The sequence below is a fragment of the Pipra filicauda genome, unplaced genomic scaffold, assembly GCF_003945595.2.
Source record: "Pipra filicauda isolate LSUMZ 115617 unplaced genomic scaffold, ASM394559v2 scaffold279_size1008630_pilon, whole genome shotgun sequence".
Classification (NCBI taxonomy): domain Eukaryota; kingdom Metazoa; phylum Chordata; class Aves; order Passeriformes; family Pipridae; genus Pipra; species Pipra filicauda.
The window spans coordinates 757,896-782,867 of NW_024104397.1; the positions used below are offsets into that span (position 1 = coordinate 757,896).

Below are 24,972 nucleotides of genomic sequence, written 5' to 3' on the forward strand. Positions count from 1 at the left end.
TTTTTTATCAGGTAGGAAGCAAAAGGTTCTTTAAAACTGTTTAATTACATGTTTCAGGTAAGCACAGACAATACAGTAGATTTCCCACCACTCAATATTTACATTCTTTTCCCTAGGCTTGAGTTGTTCATTAAGTGTTTTTCAATCAACATCCTTGTCAATCACTTTTGCTCCAAGGAATGGTGCTGGAATAGAACTATTGCAGGAAACATTCCATCAAGGCATGATTTTCTGTGGGGTTTTTCTCCTTTAAGAACCATGTACTAGTAGTTCAAGATATTTTGGGAAAGTCCTGGCTTCCAAGATGATCTGAAGAATGCACTGAAACCAAGCACTGCACTGAAGTCCTACAAATAGTTAAATCAATACCCATATGTATGTTGTAGAGTTGAAATTTTCTTTTCCCCAGCACTGCCATTGATGCTTGGTTTCTGTTAGGACAGTTTCACACCAATTTTGTTTTGTTCCTTTTTCATTAGCCTTTGTGCCTCTTTCTCCATTTTCTTTCGCTGTTGTTCTGCTGCTCTTTTTTCCCTTTCTGCTATCTTCTGTTGTCTGCAATTAAAGAAAACATGAATTGCTAAATAACAGGAATCCAATTTTCATTATGGATAAGGACTTCATACCTTAAGTTCCTGTTAATACATAGTTTATTATAACTAATAAAAACAGAGCTTCAGTCTACTGTTGTTAGGCTCAGAACAATTACTCTTTTATGGTGCTGAAGTCCTCTTTTCAAATTAACCCAAAATCATAAAATACCCTGAGTTGGAAGGGACCCACAAGGATCACCAAAGTCCAGCTCCTGGCCCTGCACAGGACACCACCAAGAGTTACACCCTGTGCCTGAGAGTATTGTCCAAATGCTTCTTGAACTCTGTCAGGCTTGGTGTTGTGATCACTTTCCTGGGGAGCCTGTTCCAGTGCCCAACCAACCTTTTTCTAATATCCAACCTCATCCAATTTGGTCTTAGGCAGTAATATTTGTTCAATTATTTAGTAATCTAAAAGCCACTAAATTCTCAAAGTGAATCAGTGAGAGTTTAGGACAGTTATAAGGGCTAATGCAAAAAATAAAAATCTATGTAATGCAAGAGCACCCATCTTTTCAAATTCAGACCAAACCACTTTGACTTGTTTAGAACAGTGACTTGTGTCCCCCCTTTCCCTCAGTAGAAGCATCAGTAGTGACCCCTTTTGTAATGCAAGTACTGCAAACATTTTTGTCATGATCAGATGAGATGATATCTTCCAATACTTCCCATCAGGAGTTGAGGATCTGTATTGTACACTATTGTCTGCTACAAATATAAACAATAGTCTTTATGGGAATAAAAAAAAATAGTAAGTCTTCAGTTGGGTATCCTTTTAGCATTATTATAATTGTTATAAAACTCCAGACATCACTCTCTTAGCTCAAAGAATCTGTCTTGCAATTTCAACAAATACATAGCTGACTACAGCAAAGAAAGAAAGAACACCAGAAAAATTCACTCATTTTATTCCCCTTCTTCAGCTAGAACATATTACTGAGTGGTGCAGGACCAGCAACTGGATCCATACTCCAAGTGACACATTGGAGCTCTCTCCTGTATTATCTAAGTAGGTCACTCCTGCTTTGGATTCAGTTTATTAGATATGGAAAAACATCCTAAATTGCTTGCAAGAGGACTTTAAAAATGAAGCTTCATTAACTTGAAAAGGTGAAATTTAACAGTTTTAGTAAGAATAAAGAACTGCTTATTAAAAGAGAATAAAGAATTCTAATTGATGAGGGAGTTAAATTTAAATGTATCTACATCACCTGAGCACATCCACTTAGGTGTATAAAACATATAGAGTTAAAAAGTATCATCACCTGAAGTAACCTTCTCTGGTAGATTCCAACTATGGACAAACTGGGCACACAAAACTTGGAAATATTTGAGGTACAAAGTCTACATATTATCTTTGTATTGAACAGGAGACAGACTGCACTTATTTAATACCTTGTTTCCCTTGATTGATTATTAATGGCTAGAAGTTTTCCTATACTCTACTAAGCTGCTCTGCTGTCAGTCATGGAAGAATGAAAATAATCATTCACATCAAGATCTACCTCCCAAGTTAACAGTAACTCAAAAGTTTTGGGGTTTTTGAGGTCATCACCCACTATTTACCTTCTACCTGAAAGCTGGATAGTTGACAGTGCTGTCAGTCGAGCATATGCAGAGTAATAATATTTGTCACTTTACAGTAGCAAATTTTCTTATATTCCCCACACCTCTGAGCTGATGCAGAGGGGAAGAAGTGCTTTGTGCACCAGTCAATATGTAGAGACAGTAGTTTCAAAAAGCCACATGAGGTGTGCATTAAGCAATGCCACTGATCACGGCAGCTCAGGTTTCTTTCCCTGTGATGACACAGCGGCGCCTCCGCGCCCTCTACGGGCCAGGAAATTGTATTCGGTTACACCCAAATGAGAAAGACCTTTCATGTCACCTCGGACAGAGCAACGGGTCACCCGAAAATACAAACAAATAGCTACTATAAACTAAAAATGCACGAGCTTAACTGTTCCCACTGGGAAAAAGTCTTCATTGGTAACAGAAAGTTCTAAGTTGTAGATAGGTATCTAAAATTTGCAGACAAATTCCAACTAACTCAAATAACTGAAAATCCAGTTTATCATCTGCTACACTGATTCATCCATCACTGGAAAATTTTAATGTATCCCAGCCCAGAACCTGCTGGATAATGGGGAAAAAAAGAGACTACAGGAAGTCCTCAGGCACTAGTAGCCTAATCCTCAGCACTGCCTTTCTGCATGCTTTGCAGAGAGCATTTGGCTTACTGCACATGCTTATTTCAACTGTTATGTTTATGCACTGAGTCACCAGAGAGGCCAAAGGATACAGTCTTCTCTGCTATTTCGCAGGCCACAGCCCATTTTTCCATGATTGATCAGCACTCCATTACTACACAAAAGTTATTCTAGTCTTAAGATATTTCTAAACACTAACTGAGCACCAACAGGTACCTAGACACAGCTAGCTGAGGGAGACCTTCACTTTTTCTGCACACTCATTTTATTCTCAAAAAGCACCACTGGAGTACAGTCAGCACTAACACTCTGGAATGTTAGGAGGACTCTCTCCTCCATTTAGTAGCATCTTACACACGCTTCTTTCAACTGTTATCCTTGTGCACTGAGTCACCAGAGAGGCCATGGGATCTTCAGATCATTTTGCAGACCAGCATTAAGAGGAGACTCCATACCACTTCCTTATTACAGTCCGTCAAAAACAGAGCCAGGCCTGTCAAGTACTATACTAAAGTTTTACGTTAATATCAGATGTTAAATATATCACAGATGTCTACTGAAAGAGAAAGTGTAAACCCAGCAAGTATTTCCTATCAATCTTGCTAAAAATCAGCCAGCACTTCGCTCATTTACAGATAAACATTGCCATTTGCATGTCATGAATAAAACAAAGAGGTTTTACTTCACACAGCTGGGATACAGCTTACACAATGACCATTTGTACTGAGGTAACCAAGTGGTATGCCATAGAGACAGCTACAGTTCCAGTCATGTTCTAGCTACTGGAAATATTTAGACACATGCACATCCCTTCTATAAAAAGTAAAGTTTGATACTTTTTAGTGGGGCCAGGAAGGAATTTCATCAAAATTAATAACTTGAGCTGAAGCCTTTCAATAGTAAAGATGGGCTGAAATCTTTATAATAGCTTCAACCAAATAACATGACACTTTGAAAAATGAAGGTTTAGGGAAAATGCCACTGCTATTGCCACATAAGAGATCTCTCTTCCTAAGTATTCTAGAGCACAAACCTGACAGCTGGCAGACAATATACCTTTGACCCTCCTGGAAATATCCACTGCACAAATTTTACATGCCAGAGACAAACTGGCATATACATACACCAGATCATTTTAGTAGCTAATTTGTATAGGACAAGCCCCTGCTTCTGAAAGTTTGAATGCTACTTTTGATAGTCCTAAAAACATCTGTAATGAAATGTGGCAAGGGTTAAGTAAAGTACTATGCAGCCTCTGCAGTTAGCAAAAGTAATTGTTTTACTTCTCAGTTCAAAAAGAGCAGCATTTTTCACTGTCGTTCATTTAAGTCCCAGTAGACTGCACTTCAGAGATTAAAGATCTTACTGAGCCTATTGTTATTTTTTATGGGAAAAACTACTATCCTTGGAACAAAACCAGCCCAAAGACACATCACTCATACCACAAAGCTTGTACTTCTGTTATGCATTACCAAAAGACAAGACTGAAACAGTACTGAAGTTAAAAAAAAAAAATATATTGACCAGAATGTACACATAAATGCTTAAGTTTACAAAAATATTTGCAGTACAATCTTCTCACATGTTAAGCTGCTGCAAAGCAAGCTTAACAGAAAACAGAAACAGAAACAATTAAGAATATTGCATTGAAAGTGTGCTGGTGAATTCCCTCATCTTATTCCACAGACTGAAAAAAGTAAGTTTTTCAAAACATTAAAATAAATAGTTGATTGGAATTTTTTTTTTCCAGAAATTATCTTTTTTCCTTTAAAGATTCACAGTTCTAGAATGATTTTTTTAATACATCACATCTTTATTTCACTTTATTATCACTACTGGACCACTGAAGCCATGTACTTGTGATATTGTGAGTAAAATGAGAACAGTCTAGGAAGCTGCAGCTATCTGAGGCTGGTTACCTGATGATGAAGCAACCAATAAAAGTTTGATAAAACCCTAAGTCACTGCAAAGTGAAATCATTGTGTGTGATTAACTTAAACTCAATTTGCACCTCTTTAACCTCCATACTCCTTCTATGTGTTCTTAAAAGGGAAAAAAAGAACATAGACAGAACAGATGAAGTATTCACTCTAACTTTGTGCAAGACTTTGATTTTACATTCAGCCTTATCAGCTAGTTTAGTTAAGTTGGTTAGAAAAGCATAGCTCTTATAGGGATTCCAAGAATATACTTAGTACTTCGTCTTTTATCCTGAACTACTTTTACTTTAAGCACATGGTTATGATCCTTTTTATAAGGACATCAAGTGGTATTTTACTTAACCAAGTTGAAACCTGTTATTTGCACATACTAAGTCACTGGGATTGGTGAGGCATCATTGGGCTGGTTTTTAGTGCGCATGTGCATGTGTTAATGTGTTGTTCCAATGTTCCAGTGATTCTTGGATTTCCCCTACTATCTCATCCACTAAACTGATTAAATCCAAAATGTCCTCTACCAACTGCCAGTTACATAGAGATTAGATGCACAAAAATAATTTGTATTAAGAAGTGTTTAACAATTCTTAGCACTTACCAGAAAGGTGTTAAATAAGCAAACGAATTTGATTCTTTCACATGTGTCACATCAATTTCACTTACCTAAGAACTTCTTCTGCCTGCCAGGCAGCATCTTCCTCTTCTTCCCAGGCATTAGTATTTTCTTGCCAAGTATCCAAGTCTCCCAGTTCAGGCTGAAACAAAAGAGAAGCTCTAAGCACATGGAAAAAGAAAAAACATCGGTGTGGTTCCTGGATGTAGAGACAGGAAAGTTTCCTTAATATCTATTTTTAACCTTAGTGCTTAAGATTTACAGAAGTTTTTAAGATATGGCAGTGCTTCTCAACTTATTGTCTATTAATTGTCTATTATTGCCTTTTTTCCTGCTCTAACAGTGAGGTTTTCCAGTTGTCAAAGGGGTTTTTGGACAAAGGCAGGAAGGAAGTACTGGAGTGCATTTCTGGGAAGAGGAGGATAAATTGAGCAGACTAAATAAGTAGATAGTGTAAAAGATTTCTGGAAGCCGCATGGACAAACCAACATGTATATCCATGTTAGTATGCCCAATATCAGCTAGAAGTCCTTTCCTGAACTATTTTCATTATGGACAGTGCAGGGAGGTGGTACAACCATCCTGTACGGCTTCCTGCCTAGACCCTTTTTGCACTTTGCTAATTAAAGCAGAAGCACTGTTAAAGACAGCAAAGGGCAAGGGAGGGAAAGCATCTCCTGCTAAATGGTCATGCTGATAGGTAACTAGACTATGTTTTCAAAGGCTAAAAAGCAAAAATTAGGAGACTGTTAGAATACAATCTGTACAGAAAGGGAAAAGCAGAAAGTTAAAACTGGGTCCAAGATAATAAAATAAAGGCAACACAGGAGGCTTTCAAAAAAGCCATCCGCTCTTTTGTTAGTAACTTACTAGGTAGAACCAAAAAAGGTCATTGCTTTAGCAGATTTGCAAGCAGAGAAGTGTATGGAAGTTTCTTACCTTTTTCTCTGTTGAGTTTCTCAGTAGAATATATTAGTTAAAATTAGACTAACTACTTCATTCTTTGAATCAAAGACTCAATTTTAAAACAATTTACATTATTCCACAAGTATTCTTCTTACTCCCCACAAAGCACACCTTAGATAGACTATTCCTTCCCCTACAGAACAGTCATTTAACCATCAAATACAAGATCAATACTTAGAGCATACTTACAGACTGGTGAATAAAAGGAATATCTTGTGTAGCTGCTAATCTGCTAGAGAATCCTGTGTTTCCCTCTGGAATCCCAAAATTTAAAGGCTCTCGTTTTTTAATAACTATCTGAAAATATTCAAAAACAAGAACAAAAAGTAGTAAATCAAAGCACGACACAGATTCCTCGGTGATCATTTAACTCTGTGCCTGTGAAGGTACAGCTACACACCACCACACTGTGTCTCAAACCTGGTCAGGTCCTGGAAGCTGTACAGCTAAATGAACTGATAAGTGAAAGATGTTAAATGCAAAAGAGAACAACTCCCCCTCCCTACATTAGCTCCTTCTTTAGTCACATGGAAACCTATGACTGTATCAAGACAGAGAACGGGCACAAAGAATTACAGATCAAATATCTCCTAGAACTCATAAAAGCTGCCAACTACATGACATATTCCTTGGAGAAATCCTGCTTCTGTGATAGATCACTGTAAGACACTACCCTTGAGGGTAGTGCTGTCTGCACTGCTGCACTGCACTGCAGTGTGAGTTCTCTCAGCTACTTTCACAGCATATCTGTGCAGACAGTTTCAATAGCTGCAAAGTAATTCTCTATCATACCATCTAGTAAAGCTCCATATTGGACTGGTTTGGCTGAAAAACATGCACTAGTGCTTCTCCCAAAAGGTCTATTAGTAAATTTAGCCTGGAGAAGAGGAGGATCAAGGGAGACCTCATCACTCTCTACAACTACCCAAAAGGAGGTTGTAGCAAGGTGGGGGTTGGTCTCTTCTCCCAGGCAGCTATCAGGAAGACAAGAGGGCACGGTCTTAAGCTCTGCCAGGGGAGGTTTAGGTTAGATATTAGGAAGAAATTCTTTACAGAGAAGGTAATCAGGCATTGGAAGGGGTTGCCCAGGGAGGTGGTGGATTCTCCATCCCTGGAGGTTTTTAAGATGAGACTGGATGTGGCACTTAGTGCTATGGTCTAGTAACCATGGTGGTAGCGGATCAAGGGTTGGACTTGATGATCTCAGAGGTCTTTTCCATCTCGCCTGATTCTATGATTCTATGAAATTTAACATGGTTGCTAAGATCACGTTTCCCTCCCTTGTCTTGACCTCAAGTCATAAAGTTACCTCATTTTGCCCACTTTAAGTCTTTGCTTTTTCCCAATGAGGCAGATTCACAGTTCCACTGACTGTACAAATGCTAGTATCAATGCAAGAAAGGAAACAGGACTAGACAGTGTTATTTAGCAATGACAGACTCTGTTATTTGACTGAAGTTCCATTTCCAAATAGGTGAGTGTAGATGAGTGGCAACACGAGTAGATTCTATCTCAAATCTTGGGGTTTATATTGAGGCAACATATGATGGAAATACAAACATAAATTCATATCTAAGTAAGTAGGCCAAGTTAACAGGAGTATTCTTTACAGTGCATGCAGTCATCCCGAGATACACTTAAAATAAACCCAGTATACAGTACTCAAACAGCATGGACTCTTCTCCAGTTTTGTTCTGAACCTGAAGGTCATTCTATTAGGCAAAAAATGTCAGTAGATATAAAGGAGAAATCTCCTCAGTTCTCCTCTGCCCCTCAGATTTTGGGAGATCAAAATCATTCATTAAAAGAATTTAGTTCACAGAATACTGCAGATCCTGAACGTACAGAAAACTGACACCAATATCACCTCCGGTTCACAGGACCACAGGAAGATTCAGGTTGGAGGGTGCCTCAGAAGGTCTGTAATCCAACCTCCTCCTCAAAGCACTGTCAGCTCAGAGGCTGATGAAAGTCATCTGGGCTTATCCACTTAGGGCTTGAAAACTTTCAGAGACTGAGCCTGCAGAACCTCTCTAGAAACCTGTTCCAGTACTTGACAGCCTTTGTTGTGAGGTTTTCCAACTGACTCAAAGACCTGTAAGTAACCAGCTGAAAGATTTGCACATAGAAACAAAACTTGTAATTACCAGAAGGTTAATCAGCATCTATTTACAGTGTTGATGCTCCTGTAGATATGACCTTCTGTCTTGTCTCCATAATAGAAACAGATATTTGAAGAGCAAGCTATTTTGAAATACCAGTCCCCTAATTCCAGCCTCCCAATATAACTTCATTAAAGAAGTTACCATTGTTTTCTGAAACTGCAGTGCTGCTCCCTCAGACTTCAGTAGACTAGGACATGGAATGTCTCTGTTCAAATAATGGAAGGGTATGAGCATAAGCATCTCAGTGCAGTGTTCCACTATTAGAGAGTTCTCACACTATACTTCCCAGAACCTTCAGACTATGAAATTATTCCTAAGTTTTCAATAACATTAAGACTAAAGATGTAAACATGAAATAGCATCACATTTGTTAAAATCTCAAAGTCAGCATTTTTAACTGGACATGTTAGACTACACACAAGCATCTGTTCTCCTTTCAACAGGTCAGCTTAATTTTACTGACAAGCACATTCTATAAGTTGACTTACTTACAGCCTACTTTAAAGCAAGGAAAACCCTTCATAAGTATAGCTGAAAGTGCAATACTTACTTTTTGAGTTTTTCTTATAGTTGGTGTCATATCTTTGAAATAATCAGGTTCCATTTGTTCCAAAGGATTTTGCTGAGCAGCCACATTACCATTTCCACCTTCAATCTTCACACTGGTAGGTGCATCTTCATCCCATGAAGACCAGTCTTCTACTTCAGGCTGAACAGAGGTATATGGTACAAGTTAATACTATCTGCAAGTAAAAACTTGTCTTTTTATATCTTGCTAAGATATATACTTAATATTATACAGCATATGTAATAGTATTATATCTTTCTTGGAAATATACCAATGCTGTTGTAGGACTGCTATAATCGCTCTGTTAAGAGATTATCTATTAAATCACCTACCACTTTAACAATTACCTGTTTAGGAACAGATGAATAATCCACTGTGGTTGGCAAAGTTATTTGGTCTCCACTTAACTTTCTCCCTCTTCCAGACCTGAAAGAAAAATGTAGGATTCCTCCAAGCTCTGAAAACATGAGCACTAAGTTTAAAAAAAACAAAAAGGAAGTCTGAGAACAGCACTACTGAAAATAGTCACGGCTAAAACATTTAGTGCTTCAATTACCTTAGTATTAACTACTGCCTGTAAAAGTCCGCTAAGCAAAGGAATTTTATCATGAATTTAAAGTGGCGTTCACATGAATTTCAAAGTGCAATTTATTGTTCTAACTGCAGTGGAAGAGGAGACATACTTCTGAGAAATATGAAAATGGACAAACTAACTCAATTATTTGCATAAGTCAGTTACAATTTTTAGATTGTCAGTGTTTATAAAGCAAGCACTAGTGATACACATTTGTCAAAGAACTATTTCTGCTGTACACTGAGAAATTTTTCTATTTGTCTTGGATGTTAAGCTGTGCCTAGCAAATCGCTTTCTGAGCTGCTTGATTTGAAAGCCCTTCTAAAGCCTTTTCTCCTTCAAAATCTAAACAGAGGTAATACAAGATTATGCAAGTCAACAGCTTTTGTTCAATTCATGCTTCTACTAAAACAATACTGTTTCAATGCATTTCAGCAACTATATCAAATAATTTTAATTGAAAACAAACACTAATGCATTGCAGATAAACCACCTAGATATTTACTTAATGACGGTATTCAAACATCAAAATAATAATTAAAATATTCTTAGCTGACATTCACTATATTTTAAAACCTTACAACACAAACGAATGAAATTATGGCTTACACTCATGTTTTCCCCAAGGAGTTTAAGCTCCTGTAGGAAAAGAGACATGTAATTGACCTTATTCAGCTTGGAAAAGTTAAGTTTTGGTTCCTACTACTGACGAGAATAAAACTGGGAAACTTCAATTTGTAGTTTCTATCCATTAGTTTTAGTATTATAGAACATACTACCATCTACTCAGACTAGCTGAATTGCTTGTAATATCACCTCTCTGTATGCTGGTAAGTGACTAGATGTATTTTTTCTACTTTAGGCCCAATAGATTCCTCCTTAGGAAAGATCAGGTGCTATCATCAAATTTTCAAGCTTTAATATAATTCACTCTAGCCCTTTTACAAACTATTCCTTTAAGCTGCAAAGCAACAGAGTTTAAGGGTAAAGGAAGGTGAAAACACTGTTTCCTCAAACACATTAGAGACTTCTGGTAGAGACTTCTGATTGACTAGACTTCGGTGACATCTCTAAAGGAAACTCAAGCTTGGAAGCATCCACCTTCAGACCTGTACAACATACATATCTTTAATACTATTCTAAGCCATCGCTTTGCACTTACGTGTATTTCTCTGTTTATATGAACTAGAAGATTCCAGCACTGGAATGGCTTGTAACAAACATTCATCTAGTCAAAATCATGGATGATGTAGTGGTTGGAGGCCGCCTAGGGCATAGTGACCACGAAATAATAGAATTTTCAATCCTCAGGGATGTAAGGAGAGCCATCATTAAAACTTCTACTCTGGACTTCCGGAGGGCAGATTTTGGCCTATTCAAAAAACTAATTCAGGGCATACCCTGGGAAACAACCCTTAAAGGCAAGGGGGTCCAGGAGGGATGGACATGCTTCAAACAGGCAATTTTGAGCGCACAGGAACAGGCTATTCCAGTGTGCCGAAAGGCCAGCCGGAGGGGAAGACGGCCGGCTTGGTTAAATAGGGAGGTTCTGAAAGAAATCAGGGATAAAAAGAAAGTTTACAGACTGTGGAAAAAAGGGCTGGCTACTTATGAAGAATTTACGAAGAGAGCTAGGTCATGCAGGAAAAAAATTAGGGAAAGAAAAGTGGAATTTGAAGTTAATTTGGCTAATTCAGTTAGGGATAACAAAAAGTCCTTTTATAAATACATTAATAGCAAAAGAAGGGGCAAGGAAAACCTCAATTCTCTGTTGGACTTGGAGGGAAATATAGTTAACAAAGATAAGGAGAAGGCTGAGGTACTTAACACCTACTTTGCCTCAGTTTTTAGCAGTAAGACAGGTGGCCCTCAGAACAACTGGCCTCTAGAGCAGATAGACAGAGACAGAGAGCTGAATAGCCCTCCTGTATTCCAGGAGGATGTAGTTAGCAACTTACTGAGCCAGCTGGATCCTAACAAGTCTATGGGACCAGACGGGATCCATCCCAGGGTGATGAGGGAGCTGGCAGAAGAGCTTGCCAAACCGCTCTCCATCATCTTCCAACAGTCCTGGCTCTCTGGGAAGGTCCCAGATGATTGGAGGTTGGCGAATGTCACCCCAATCCACAAAAAAGGCTGCAAGCAGGACCCTGGCAACTACAGGCCTGTCAGCCTGACCTCGGTGCCTGGCAGGGTTATGGAGCAGATCATCCTGAGTGCAATCACACAGCACCTTCAGGATGGACAAGGGATTAGACCCAGCCAGCACGGGTTTAGGAGGGGCAGGTCCTGTCTGACCAACCTGATCTCTTTTTACGATCAGGTGACCCACCTGGTGGATGAGGGGAAGGCTGTGGATGTGGTCTATCTAGACTTCAGCAAGGCCTTTGACACTGTCTCCCATAATATACTCCTGGAAAAGCTGGTAGCCCATGGCTTGGACAAGTGTACCCTCTCCTGGATTAGGAGCTGGCTGGAGGGTCGGGCCCAGAGAGTGCTGGTGAATGGAGCTGCATCCAGCTGGCAGCCGGTCACCAGTGGTGTTCCCCAGGGGTCTGTGTTGGGTCCAGTCCTGTTTAATATCTTTATTGATGATTTAGATGAGGGGATTGAGTCCATCATCAGCAAATTTGCTGATGACACCAAACTGGGAGGGAGTGTCGACCTGCTGGAAGGCAGGAGGGCTCTGCAGAGGGATCTGGATAGACTTGAGAGATGGGCTGATTCCAATGGGATGAAGTTCAATAAAGCCAAGTGCCGGGTCCTGCACTTTGGCCACAACAACCCCCTGCAGCGCTACAGGCTGGGCACAGAGTGGCTGGAAAGCAGCCAGGCAGAAAGGGACCTGGGGGTACTAATTGACAGGAAGCTCAACATGAGCCAACAGTGTGCCCAGGTGGCCAAGAAGGCCAATGGGATCTTGTCCTGTATCAAAAATAGCGTGGCCAGCAGGAGCAGGGAAGTGATCCTTCCCCTGTACTCTGCGTTGGTGAGGCCACACCTTGAGTATTGTGTTCAGTTCTGGGCCCCTCAGTTCAGAAAGGATATTGAGGTGCTGGAGCGGGTCCAGAGAAGAGCAACAAGGCTGGTGAAGGGACTGGAGCATAAGTCCTATGGGGAGAGGCTGAGGGAGCTGGGGTTGTTTAGCCTGGAGAAGAGGAGGCTCAGAGGTGACCTCATCACCGTCTATAACTACCTGAAGGGAAGTTCTAGCCAGGTGGGGGTTGGTCTCTTCTCTCGGGCACTCAGCAATAGGACAAGGGGGCACGGGCTTAAGCTCCGCCAGGGGAAATTTAAGTTGGATATCAGGAGAAAATTCTTTACAGAGAGAGTAATCAGGCATTGGAATGGACTGCCCAGAGAGGTGGTGGATTCACCATCCCTGGAGATTTTTAAACGCAGATTGGACGTGGCACTGAGTGCCATGATCTAGTAAATGGACTGGATTTGGACCAAGGGTTGGACTCGATGATCTCGGAGGTCTTTTCCAACCCAATCGATTCTATGATTCTATGATTCTATGATTACACTAACAAGGGTGAAGGCAGGAGGAAAGCTTTTGTCATACAACATGGGAAAGAATATGCTACACAGAGCAGTACTGAGGAAAGGCTACGTATCTCCACTTCTACATAGGGAACAAGATGCTTACAGGAAGAGCTGCTTCACAACCATCATTAGACAGATATTGATCACTGCTCTGAATATCAAATGCCACAAGAATTCTTGGTTTTGTTTCTCCTTACTAATCAGCAACATCCACATTTCTCAGCTGGAGGAAGTAACTAGAGAGTTTAAACAGATGGACGTTTCATCTCTTTTTATACTTATACCTTTTATTTCCTGGAAACTGGATTCAGGCAGGCTGTCGTTTATCAAAAGATGATTTCACTAAAGAGATGACTAATGCTCTATGTAGGTTCTGTGCTTACTAGGAAGATGCACAATCTCTACAGGTACTTGTATAATCTAAGTAAGTACTAGCTCATATCCAATGAATTAGGATGCACATTTAATCAAATCACATTTGCTGGTTATCAGGCATACTCATATGCAGAGATGCATTACAGAAACACAAAATTTATCAAGCTACACTTTTCAGCTGACAGTAAACAGGAGAAACATCTGTAGTTAATGAACTGAATTAATTTGATCCACTGACTTGTTTATGTGAAAGATTTTAAATTTTCATTCCTTCAACTAAATACTAGTCACAAAATAAAAGGTTTTCTACTTTTTTTTACTCCCAAGCAATTTCTCAGCTGTTCATTTCAAGGTTTTAGTTCATTCAGAATTTGAAAAAACTATGAAAATACTGTCATTACATCTACAAAACAATTATCAGCTCACAAAAACTATCTTAACACTTAGAGAAATGAGCAGCCCATATAATATAGAAGTTATCAACTCAGTGTTTTGACTTCTTTCAGAACTTGAACAGAAGTATTCTTAATTTAATTTGGGATTCAAATCACAGACTAACATTGACACCTATATAGTTGTATGAAGCATTAAAATTTATCTTTTTAAAGCTTCACTAGATCTGCCGTGAATTCACCAACAAATTGAGAGCTTCCCCTTATTTTTGGAACAAGTAAAGGCGAAGAGGAAATAAACAGTTATTTTCGGTCTACTATATACTCTGCATATGCTTTAACCTCACTGGCAAAGTTGTCATCATCATACACAAGAGGAGAATGCATTTCTCCGATCGCTATTTGTTCATGTAAAACAACGTGCTTCAAGAGTGGCAAGAAGCACAGTAGTTCATGACAGCACAGTGCCAAGATCTGCCTCAGGTGCTCTGCTGCTGTACTACTGAACTCTACTACCACACAACTGTAACTCTTGAGGGTTTTGACAATGTTTCTAAGTATTACAATGCTGCATTCACAGGTCTACAACTCAAAAGAACACTACGTATGACTTACAAGAGTAACCAAAAAATAAGTCATTATTCACAATAAAAAAAAAAACCAAAAAACAGTTTCCCTGAGTTTCCATCACTGTCCTCCAAACTTTTGAAAGAATCTTCAGTAGGGAGAAGAATCTGAAGTCTCAGGCAACTGTTTTTTGGCAAAGCAGGATAGGAATTGCTTACATTTATAGTGAAAGCCAACTGCCTGATGACAGGGTGGATGCTGCCATTAACTGAACAGCTTTTCTTCTAGTTTGTCATGGAATAGTTTTAAAAGGCAATTTTAAAACCCTAGCACAGTTGTTTAGAAAACCTCATTCAGCTATCGTACAACAAAATACACTCACAAACGCACTACACAGACTTTTGGAACTCTGAAGGAATATGCAAATTAAAGAATTACTTTAACTTAGTTTTCATCTGTCTTGATTGTTTTGCAGTTAGTAAAATCAGAACTGGGAAAATTGGTGGGTGGGTGCTGGGAGAAGGAAAGAAGTGTAAGAACCTGTAGCTGAAAAAGAAAATGCAACCAAATTAAATAAGACATGTTTACCTGCATATTAACTTTTTAACGAAAGAAAGCACTGCTGCCAGGCAAGTACAGACTTTAAAGAGTCGAAACTGTGTTATGGCCATGGTGAGAAACCCTTCCTGCAAAAGAAAAAAGTTAGATGCAGAGGATTATACATCTTTATACAGTTCTTAAAGCCAACTACCTTAGCTGCTGCTAAGCAAGGAGCATTCTGTGAAACCGTATTAATGCAAGAAAAGAGAGGAGGTACCTGGAACAAAGATGCTACCTGCCTACTATCAGAGCATTTCACTGATGTAAATAATACAAGGTATCTAATATATATGGCCTTTAAAGAGACAGCACGTAATCATAGAGAAAGTCATAGTTAAAGACATTTTTAAAGGGGAATGCAGGCAACCAGTTGCAGCGATGGCACAGCTGACCTGTTTCAGACACTGCCAGTCACACAACACTGGCAGTGAAAGGAGAACAGAATAAGCATCAGAGAGAACCTCATGCTTGCTTGAGCATGTCTTGCATATACAAATTATAAATTTAGCCATTAAGTCGAAACCCAAAATTGGCTGTTTAAATTTACTTTTAATTTTGAGAGAAATGTATGATGAGAATAAATAATGTTTATTTTAGAATCAGTGTCACTGAAAAATCATCATCAAAGAAAGACTGTTCATTTGTGTGCACTATAGCACCAGTTGACCCCAGATCTATTGGTTTTTATACGCCAGACTGGATCATGATAGCAGACTCAGCCCAGAAAAAAAATCTTTGGCTGAGGTCACTCCTGTTGGTAGCTATTTTTCAGTGACAATTTCATAATCTAGAGAATTTATACTCAGTATACCACATCATTCCAACAGATCACCTCCAATAGGTACAGACTGACTCAGAATAATCTGATGCAATTCAAGGATCCCTTTTCTCTCTTCTACAGGTGAACATGTCAGAGTAAAGAATAAGAGGTTAGGCTTCACAAATAGCTTTTCATTATGTACATCTACACTTGTAACAACATTTTCTGTTGCAAATTTAACATACCTCCTGGTGAGAAGAGAAGGCAGCCCTGTGACATTTTCCTCAGGCCATGAGTATTCCATGGAAGGACAGCTTGATTTCAAATATGCTATGGCATTTAAATCACTTTTTATACTCCAGGCTTTAAGTTAGGAAGAGTCAGGAAGGTGGATCATTAGGTAGGCTGCTCCAATACTGTCCTGAGGATTTTATTAAAAAGGTACATAATGGGATTTGTGAGCTTCACGGAGCATAGATTTATTTTTATTGGTGCTCATTTGCTACATAATGTAACTACTATTAAACACTGCAGTAATTATAGTACTGGAAATATTGCTTCACATATAGTCCAGAATAGGAATTTCTGCTACTGAAAAATCATACCGGGTGGCTCTTAAACAAACAGGCCCTTTTACTGCGAAGTCGAAGGTTAAGTCAGTAAGTAACCACCAAATTACAGACCACACTGCCGAGCTGTAGCTCAGGAGAAAGGCCTCATAGGACACGTGTCAACTCTACTTCAACATTGCTGTTGTCTTATTTCATTTCATGGGAGACTTAAAAACACAGAGAACCTGATACAGTAGTGGGTTGGCTCTTCATCTGACTGAAATAGGAAGCAGCCAGACTTCCCACAAAGAAGCAAGAACAGATATCATCCGAGACATTTAGCTTTTAGTTTAAAAGACTGGACCATCATTTCATATCATGCTCAAGCACTTCCTTACCTTTCACAATGAGCAATGTTGACAATATCTAGATGACAAAGAATGCATCAGTCAAGAATTTGAAGGATTCAGAAATAACAGAAGTTAATGAAAGCAGAGTGGATAGTAATTAGATGGAAATTTTTCTATTCTACACGTAGAAATTATTGTAAACTAACACTGAATTGGTGAAAGAAAATACTATTTTTAGAAGAGTTAACTAGAAGCTATCTACCTAGCATGAAGAGCAGGTGACCTGCTGAAATAAAAATAAAGGAATACCTTTTCTGAAAGGAAGCTTGTTTAGAAGCTCACTCCACTCTAGCAGAATTCACTTTTCTACCAGCTTGGAGGGCAGGAGACAAGGCATAGAATAGTACTCAATATTTGAAAGAGTAAAGCCATCTTTCCCTGTTCAGACTACCTAACTGCCACACTGGACAGTACAGACAGATGCTTAATTAAAAAAAACCCACACTATTGATTGAAAATGTTGTTTTAGGAAGAAACCATTACTCAAAAACCTCTGCAGACTCAATATTACTTATGCTGCAAGTCAAGGGAGTAGGAAGGTTGCTAACTGTAAAACTAAAACCAAAAAAACCTTCAGGTGTGTCAATGACATATATATATATGTATGCATACATATTTATAAGCCCAGTTTTTCAACTCATCTCTATTTTTTCTTTTATTAAACCGCATACTCTATTTAAGATTTATTCTCAATATAAAGCTAAACAACTGAAAAAAAACCAACAGAATCCACAAGAAGTCTGGCTTGTAGGCTTGTGAAATCCAATGCTGACAAGAATTAGCCACCAGAAGTTAATCCATTTTAATCCATTTCCCAGGTCATTCCTATAAATGAGTGACTACATCCAATATCACCAGCATGCCTGTTTGGCAGGGTTCAATAGGTATTGTCATTCCCCACAACAACCAGACAACTAGTGTCTCTCCACTTTCCACACCTCACACAAAGATTTTGATAAGACACGCACAGCCACTTAACATATTTGTGTTAGAGCTGCATTTCACTTCAACTGTGGCAGAACTAGGCCCTTCAAGGGTGGAACCTGATGGTCTTGGAGGTCTTTGCCAGCCTTAATGATTCTATGATTCAAGACAGTAGGCACTGTTTTGTCTACCTCTTCTCCAAGTGTTGACTACAGTCTTCCCAATTAACCTCTGTAAACTAGAAATTGTCAGATGCACAACCAGAGTTTCGGCAACAATATGCTATCATGTAACCATAGTGATATTACATTAGTTTTTATACTGCTAATTAAGATATGAAGCAGTATATTTGCATTAATTTTAGCAACATGCTAAAAGCTGTTTAAAACACAATCTTGACCCAATTGTTGTCTCAAGATAAGGACAGGTCAAGCATTGTCCTCTGTGTCTGAAACTGCACTTGAAACATGTGCATTGTTGCTCTAAGGACAGCACTACCCGAAAAGTTAAAGGTTTTGAGTTTTCTTTGGTGGCTTTTGGGGTTGGAGTTTTTTGTGTTTGGGATTTTTCTTAAGGTAATTAAATTTCTCAAATACTCTGAAGTAGCTGTATGAATACAGATGTACACAGAACCTTAATTTTCCTCAGTTCACTGCAAGTCTTATTCACCTGATACTGTTACACTAAACTTGTTATGTGAAACAAGCTTTTCATTCTTTTCTTGTCCATCCTTCTCAGACACTGGAAAGAAGCACAGCCATGTATCTTCCCTTTCTCATGAATGACAGGGCCACAACATTCTGTCTTCCTTTTCTTTTAAGCCTTTCCTTGATAAACAATCCCAAAAGGAACTACACTGCCTCAGCAGTCAACTATGACACAGGATGACAGAGACATAGTACTAAGTGGCAGTGCTGCACCAAGAATCCTAACACATTTCTTAACAGATAGAGGCAAAGGTGAAACACTGGACTAAAATTCAGAAAATCTGACAGGAGTTGTCTGTTAGCCTGATGCAACCTTCTGCAAATCACACCTCATGCCTCAGCTTCCAATTTATAAAATAGGATAGAGATCTCCTTCTCCCACTATTGAAATTGCTTCTAATGTGTTACATTTATCAGACTTACTGTGAAATGAACTTTCCTTACAACAGACATAAATAAGCAAGTAAATCAAGACATGAATCCTAATTAAATTAATACTAGTGGTCAACTCAACAATTTTGTAACAGATGTCAAATTTCGATGGAGTTTGACTTGTGCAGCTCATCCTGCCTTCCACTGGTAAAAAGTCACAGCAGCTGCTCACATAAAGATGAACACAGAAAGGATTAAAGGATAGCAGCAGCAAGATGTTAAACACTTTAGAGCCAAGCCAGAGGAATGAGGCAACTTATACATTTTATGGATCCATAAAGGAAACAGAATGAAGGGAAGGAAAGTTCAGAAGTTTATTGAACAGAAACATTTTTACAGTGCTTTCAGCTTGCAGCAGTGGCCTCATTAGAACTCCTGGCACCTCTGATTTCACTAGAAGTGGCCAGCACAGTCCATCCTCAGATGGACTGGTTAGTCAACTATGGTTCAATGAGCAAGGCTCTCACTCACCATCACTGCACAATGAGCACACTGTCACCTGGAGAAGCACTTCCTCTTTCATATCTAACTGTACACACAAATACCACTTAAATAGTATTTCAACAGACAAAATTTAATTCTAAAATAAAGTCACTTTGTGGCACTAAAATTGCTTTAGAAACTTTTTTTCTCCTAATGGACTCGTCTACTACTGTCAGCGAAAAAGATGCCAAAATACTCATTACACAGCACCTATCCTGCTCTCCTTTGTTCCTCTACCATGCCAACTGATTTGTGCAGCTTACTCTAGATATCATCTTTGAAAGACAATTTCTGCCTTGAATTACTAGTGCCTTGTGAATTGATTACATTTTCTTTCACATCAGTTCATCTGTGACTCTAGAATGAAAACACGAAGACACTTTGGAATCAGCGACTTTAACCCATATTAAACACAGCTAGATAAATAGCCAAAGTATGGCTTCTAAATCAAGATTAAAAATAACTTGTCTGAAACTGAAAGGTTCCCCTCCACGCACATATTTACATAAGGAGCCACAAAAAAAGCCTCACCCTTCTAAAGTAAAAGGAGAAGTTCATTTCCTAGTACAAAAGATTAACATGGCCTTGAGCATTTACATTTGTCAGCACCAAAACTCCATACTGGTTAAGTGGTGCTTTTATGTTTTCACTAGAACAGCTGATAGAAACCTACCAAGGTTTCAGTGGCAAGGACAGGATTTCTTAAAAGTTTATTTTGTATGAAATTTTACAAAAGTAGAGTGGCCACGTCAATCTGATGATGAGCAAGCAGGTTTATAGGGAGATAGAATTTCATGAAAATTAGTAGATAGAGCTAAAAACCCTGTTTTCAAGCACGCAAATCCTCCTGCAAATCCTGTACGTTACAAGAGCTACAAAGACATTCTGTATTTTGAAAACAGCAACATAATGATTCAGGAACAGCAGTCAGTCAAGTACTAAAAGACACAACCAGCATCTCCTGCATTTCAAAGACAGCCACCATGATTCTGTAGCCTAATTAGAGGTTCAAATTCCCTCTTCTTGGTTGATTTCTGTGTTTGTTTTTTCTTTGGTTGTTTGCTTGTTTTTTCATCTCTTTACATAGAAACATAATATTAGGAACACTGAATGTGGTGGAAAAAGAACTTACCACAGTCTTGACCACTGATTTTGATAAATGGGTAGATAAACAGCATGACTGAACCTCGAAGCCATGCTACCATGCCATTAAACAAAGGAGCAGAACCCAAAGGGAAGATTAGAAGGCATCTCCTTTATCTAATTATATCTCTGTAATAGGTACTGTTGTTTCAGCAATAAAGTTCCAACTTTCAGTGCAAGCATCCTAACTAGGCAGTTCAGGCAGCTGTGATGAAAGACAGCTCACTCCTATAAATCACAGGTAAAGTCATCCAAGGTGCTCAAATCCAGGAAGAGATTTCAAGACTATTAAGAGCTGGAGAAGATACCAAAATTCAAGACAATATTTTGTCTCTCTAACTAAAGGCAGCAAAAATTTGTGACTGCAGGCAGTTCCTAAGTTATTCCTAGACACCCAACACTCTGATACAAAACATTCAGTTTCAGCTCTTTTTTAAACATGTCACTCCTAGAGCCATAAAACTACCATAGTAATACCACCACATCTCACCCCTTCCTCTCCAAGAAACTGAATATAGCTCGAATCTTGTTAATGAGGACTCTTGAAGCTTTCTGTTCTGAATTAGAATAAGTTCTACTCTTCAAGGCAACATTAGTTAAAGTAGAAAGTTTATGTCCACTGACTGATCACAGTCATTCTTTGAGAATTCCTTACCTATACATGCTGCTGTTTTCTGAAAACCATGCAGAACAGAGATTGAAGTAACACAGTCCCATGATACTACACTACAACTTCTGCAAAAAGTCTTTTACATAATGCAGTAACTCATGTAAATCACTTTGCAACATTGAAAAAGTTCTCAGACACAGAACCAGAGTTCAAGAGACCCCAGTTCTGTTCCAGTCATTATCTGTCACCCTGGACTTAAGTTTTCTGTAACTACATGGAACGCCAGAGACAAATTAACACGTTCTCATTGTTACTACCACAAAATTACCTTGCAATGCATGCTGTCTCAGCAAGAACCAGCTATTTACAATGAATGTACACTACAAGATGGCCTACAAGAAATTTCTGCAGTGCACATCTGTATTGCCAGAGAGCTATAAAGCAGCAAGCTATGCTATTTCTCATTAAATGAAAGTAACGTTTCTAGTTAGTGCAACTAAGGCACTTACGCTGTGAATTCACGACCACGGAACAGTGCCCCACCGTTCTCCTGACCAGGCCAGGCTCTAGTGTTATTGGAGAAAGCACTGTAGCTAGATGGTAGCACTTAATTTTTCTGTGATCTGCTAGAGATTCTCAAGACTTTATAAGTGTGCTAAGAAACCTTCACATCACCTTTTATGAAACCTGCCGGCCAGCGTGAACAATGAAGAGTTTCAGACCAAGTAACCCCAAGCAGCCTCGTCCCACTGCCAGGTCTGACAGGACGAGCGCCCCCCGCCCTTTGACACAGGCTGCCAAGCCTCCCAGTTCCCCAAACGCTGCCTATCTGCTCGCCCGTCGCTCCACGTTCTTCCCAGTCCGTGAGATTCCCCCCTCTCCGCCTCGGACGGGGCCCGGACCAGCCGGGCAGAGGCGGCGGGCCCGGCGCTGCGGGGCCGGGGCGCTGCCCGGCAGAAGCGCGAGGGCGGCTCTGCCCCGCGGCGCGAAGGCGCGCAGGCCGGGCCCCTGCCCGGCAAGGCGGAAGCGGCGCCCGGCGGCGCAGGACCGAGACCGACCCTCCCCGCTCACCTGCCCCGGCGGGGAGGCCTCGCCGCAGAGCGCGGGGCTCCAGGGGCCGAGGCGGCCGCTCCCGCAGCCTCCGGCCGCCCCTCATCCACAGCCGGGCGCGCGCCGCTCCGCCGCCGCCTCGCGCGCCGCCATCTCGGCCCCGTCACCCGGGAGACGCTCCCGCCCCTTCCGGCCGCGCCGCTTCTCTCCGTCCCGATCCCGGAGCACGGCCGGGCCGCGCTGCCCCCGGCGGCCTCACCACGCCCGCCTCTCCCCCGCGGCTCGGCACGGCGGCCGCCGGGCCACGGGGGAGTCCCACCCGGGTCTTTGTCCCTTGGAGGAACTGCGATCAAAAGACATTGTATTTTAGCGGACTCAAGGTGCTGCACACGTGGCAGTAAAGGTTCCCGTGTGGTCGTCGGGATGCTGAGCTGTAAATCTGGTTGCTACTAAAAAACAAACGCCGCTGACAGGTGCGGCCTCAGTGTCCCAGTTTGTTCACCGAGGTGATTCGAGAAGTGCTTGTCCGTGTTAAGTGATCTAACGGGCTGGTTAAGTGATCTAACGTAAGATTTTCCAGAGCTCTCTAAGCCTCCACTTCTGTTTCATTCCGTATGTGAGGTAAAGGGAGGTTTTGTCCCCTTCTCACAGGGAAACCTAGTCAATTCTAGGGCAGCACTAATATAATTTCCCTTCAACTCCAAGCCATGATGCCCAGCTCTCTTTGCACTGTTTAAGCATCTTCCCTTAAACCCTTCCTCTTCTGCTAGTACAGTCAGCCTGCTGCTGTTCTCTGTAGCTGGGTTCTGGCAGTGAGGAGATGGGTGATAGGGGGAAGGCTCTTGTGAGAAGGCACTGGTATCATACAGTCCCATGTCCTGACAGACACTGTGACTGCATTTCCCCAACGCTTCATCAGGAAACAGGCCCCAAAGGGACACGGAGCCAAGCATGATATGCTGGCTGTGGGGCAAAGACCTCGTCAGCCAGGATGGGGGCAGGGCAGTCTGGAGACAGCTCAGAGTCCAGCCTGCAGGGCAGGATTCTGGTGATGAGCAGATCTGAGGATGAGCCAAGAGTCAGTGTGCTGGTCCAAGATCAATAGAGTCCTTAGCGAGTCAGGGCACAGTTGTGGCCAAGCTCAAGCACTTCTACAGTGTTACTCATGTGGGATTGAAACGCTTAACGCCTGCAGAACCTGCCTTCAATAAGAGAAACTCTGGTTTTAAGACCATTTCAAAAGCATTTGTGTAGCAGGGTTATACCTCTCAATATAGCTTTCTTTCTAAAGCTGAAACTAGAAAATAATCTTCATCTGCAGTCACACAGAAAAGCAAAACTGCTAGCATGACACACTGGGAAAGGTTAGGTTATGACAATAACCAGTTCCATTTCTTTTGGGAATGCATTCAGGTTGTGTCATTACTGTCTATATACTCAAAAGGGAATATGACACAGTGAGAAGAAAGTATTTTAACATATGCATATAAACACCCACACTTAATATAAAAACTGCCAGAGTGGTTCACCCACACCATCCTCCCAAGTGCACAACAGACCTATGTGTGGCTGTTGCATCAATGAAAAAATCCTGGAAATTGGCAGACCACTAATGAAAAATAATTACCTTCTTAAAAACATAATTATGCAATTTCAAAATTAGTAATAATATAAACATCATTTATAAAAGAAATGTTCACAGGAATAAATACTTCTTTGTTTAAAAATTTCATTAACCCTCAGCTCTGAAGTTTTAAACTTGGATTCCTTTGGATCAATTAATTTTCCTAAAGAGATCCTCTGAAATCTTAGATATTTCATTGCCACATCAAACGCAGTTCTGCTACAGTAAACTAATCAAGCTTTTGAGGGACCTATTCTTTTTAAATTAATGCTTTTGTTTTACAGATATTAAGGCATAAACGTATTGAACCACATTATCTGACAATTTGCAAGTTTGTTAGTGTCATTTCTTTTATATCTAAAGCAATTTCCATCATTTCAGAGGCTGATGGTTCCATCATCCTGATACATTCATGTTTCTATTTAATAACCTCATTCTGTCTGTAAAAGGGATACATTCTCTTTCAATATGAATTCTCCCTCCTACGGGATATGCACTTCATTTACTTGTGTGCTCTCTTGCTGTTAAGTCTTTTATTAAAGCTACAAATAGTTTTTTAACTAAGGGTACCTTTCCTCAATTACAGTCCTGTTGAATTGTGTAGTACCTCAAGTTTCACATTTCCAGAAGAAATCTTACCTTTAACAAGTGTTTGATTCTGGTCAAAGTAGGGTTTTCATAGTTCTAACCACAGAAAAATTACAGGTTCTTACTACAAAATTCAGAAGTAATTTTCTATACAGCTGATACAAATTCGTATTCTGCTCTTTGAAATTTTGTCATGTTGAAATTTTAGATGAGAAGAGGCAGTTCCACTGTTAGATACATTTTCCATTTCTTTGTAGTATTTCTAAGCGCCTATTTTGGGTAATATCTAAGCACTGTCCAAAGAGTTTGACTAAGTCTAGGCAAGTATGTAGCCTAGCCTGTAGAAAATATGACCCCTTTCCCAAGTAAGTAGTCAAGTATTCATGAAAGCCTCTTTTCACTCTAAAGGTCTTCCTGGCTGAAGCTCTACTCTCTGCTGGGTCTGCCAGCATACCTTAAATTCCTTCCCTTATTCCCACTAAGGCTTGATGTGCCTTGTAGGGGAAATTTCCAGGCCAATGATCTTGGTGAGAGGTCTTTGTAGGAAAATTCAGCCGACTCTTATCAAGCATATAATAAA

General features: G+C 40.1%; 1 protein-coding gene and 1 long non-coding RNA gene across 6 annotated transcripts in view; one reads left to right on the forward strand and one right to left on the reverse strand.

The window, feature by feature from the left end:
• On the reverse strand, nucleotides 1–22,365 carry EBAG9 (estrogen receptor binding site associated antigen 9). 4 transcript variants are annotated; one of them, XM_027743276.2, is made up of 8 exons: nucleotides 22,202–22,337; nucleotides 16,116–16,291; nucleotides 15,099–15,196; nucleotides 9,401–9,525; nucleotides 9,036–9,194; nucleotides 6,510–6,617; nucleotides 5,405–5,496; nucleotides 1–555 (listed from the first exon to the last, which is right to left on the reverse strand). In XM_027743276.2, the coding sequence occupies exons 4-8, from the start codon at nucleotides 9,518–9,520 to the stop codon at nucleotides 435–437; spliced, it is 600 nt and encodes a 199-aa protein (XP_027599077.1). In that variant the 5' UTR covers nucleotides 9,521–9,525; nucleotides 15,099–15,196; nucleotides 16,116–16,291; nucleotides 22,202–22,337; the 3' UTR covers nucleotides 1–434. The 4 variants fall into 4 exon arrangements, with proteins under 4 accessions (XP_027599077.1, XP_027599074.1, XP_027599075.1 ...); XM_027743273.2 differs by having other exon boundaries at nucleotides 9,401–9,479; nucleotides 22,202–22,331; XM_027743274.2 differs by lacking the exon at nucleotides 22,202–22,337 and adding an exon at nucleotides 21,806–22,045 and having other exon boundaries at nucleotides 9,401–9,479.
• The window catches only part of LOC113999677, an 8,060-nt gene continuing 5,273 nt past the window's right edge, over nucleotides 22,186–24,972 (forward strand). For both annotated transcript variants that reach the window (XR_005564028.1, XR_005564029.1), the window contains exon 1: nucleotides 22,186–22,653. This is a non-coding gene — a long non-coding RNA (uncharacterized LOC113999677). The remainder of the gene's footprint in view (nucleotides 22,654–24,972) is intronic.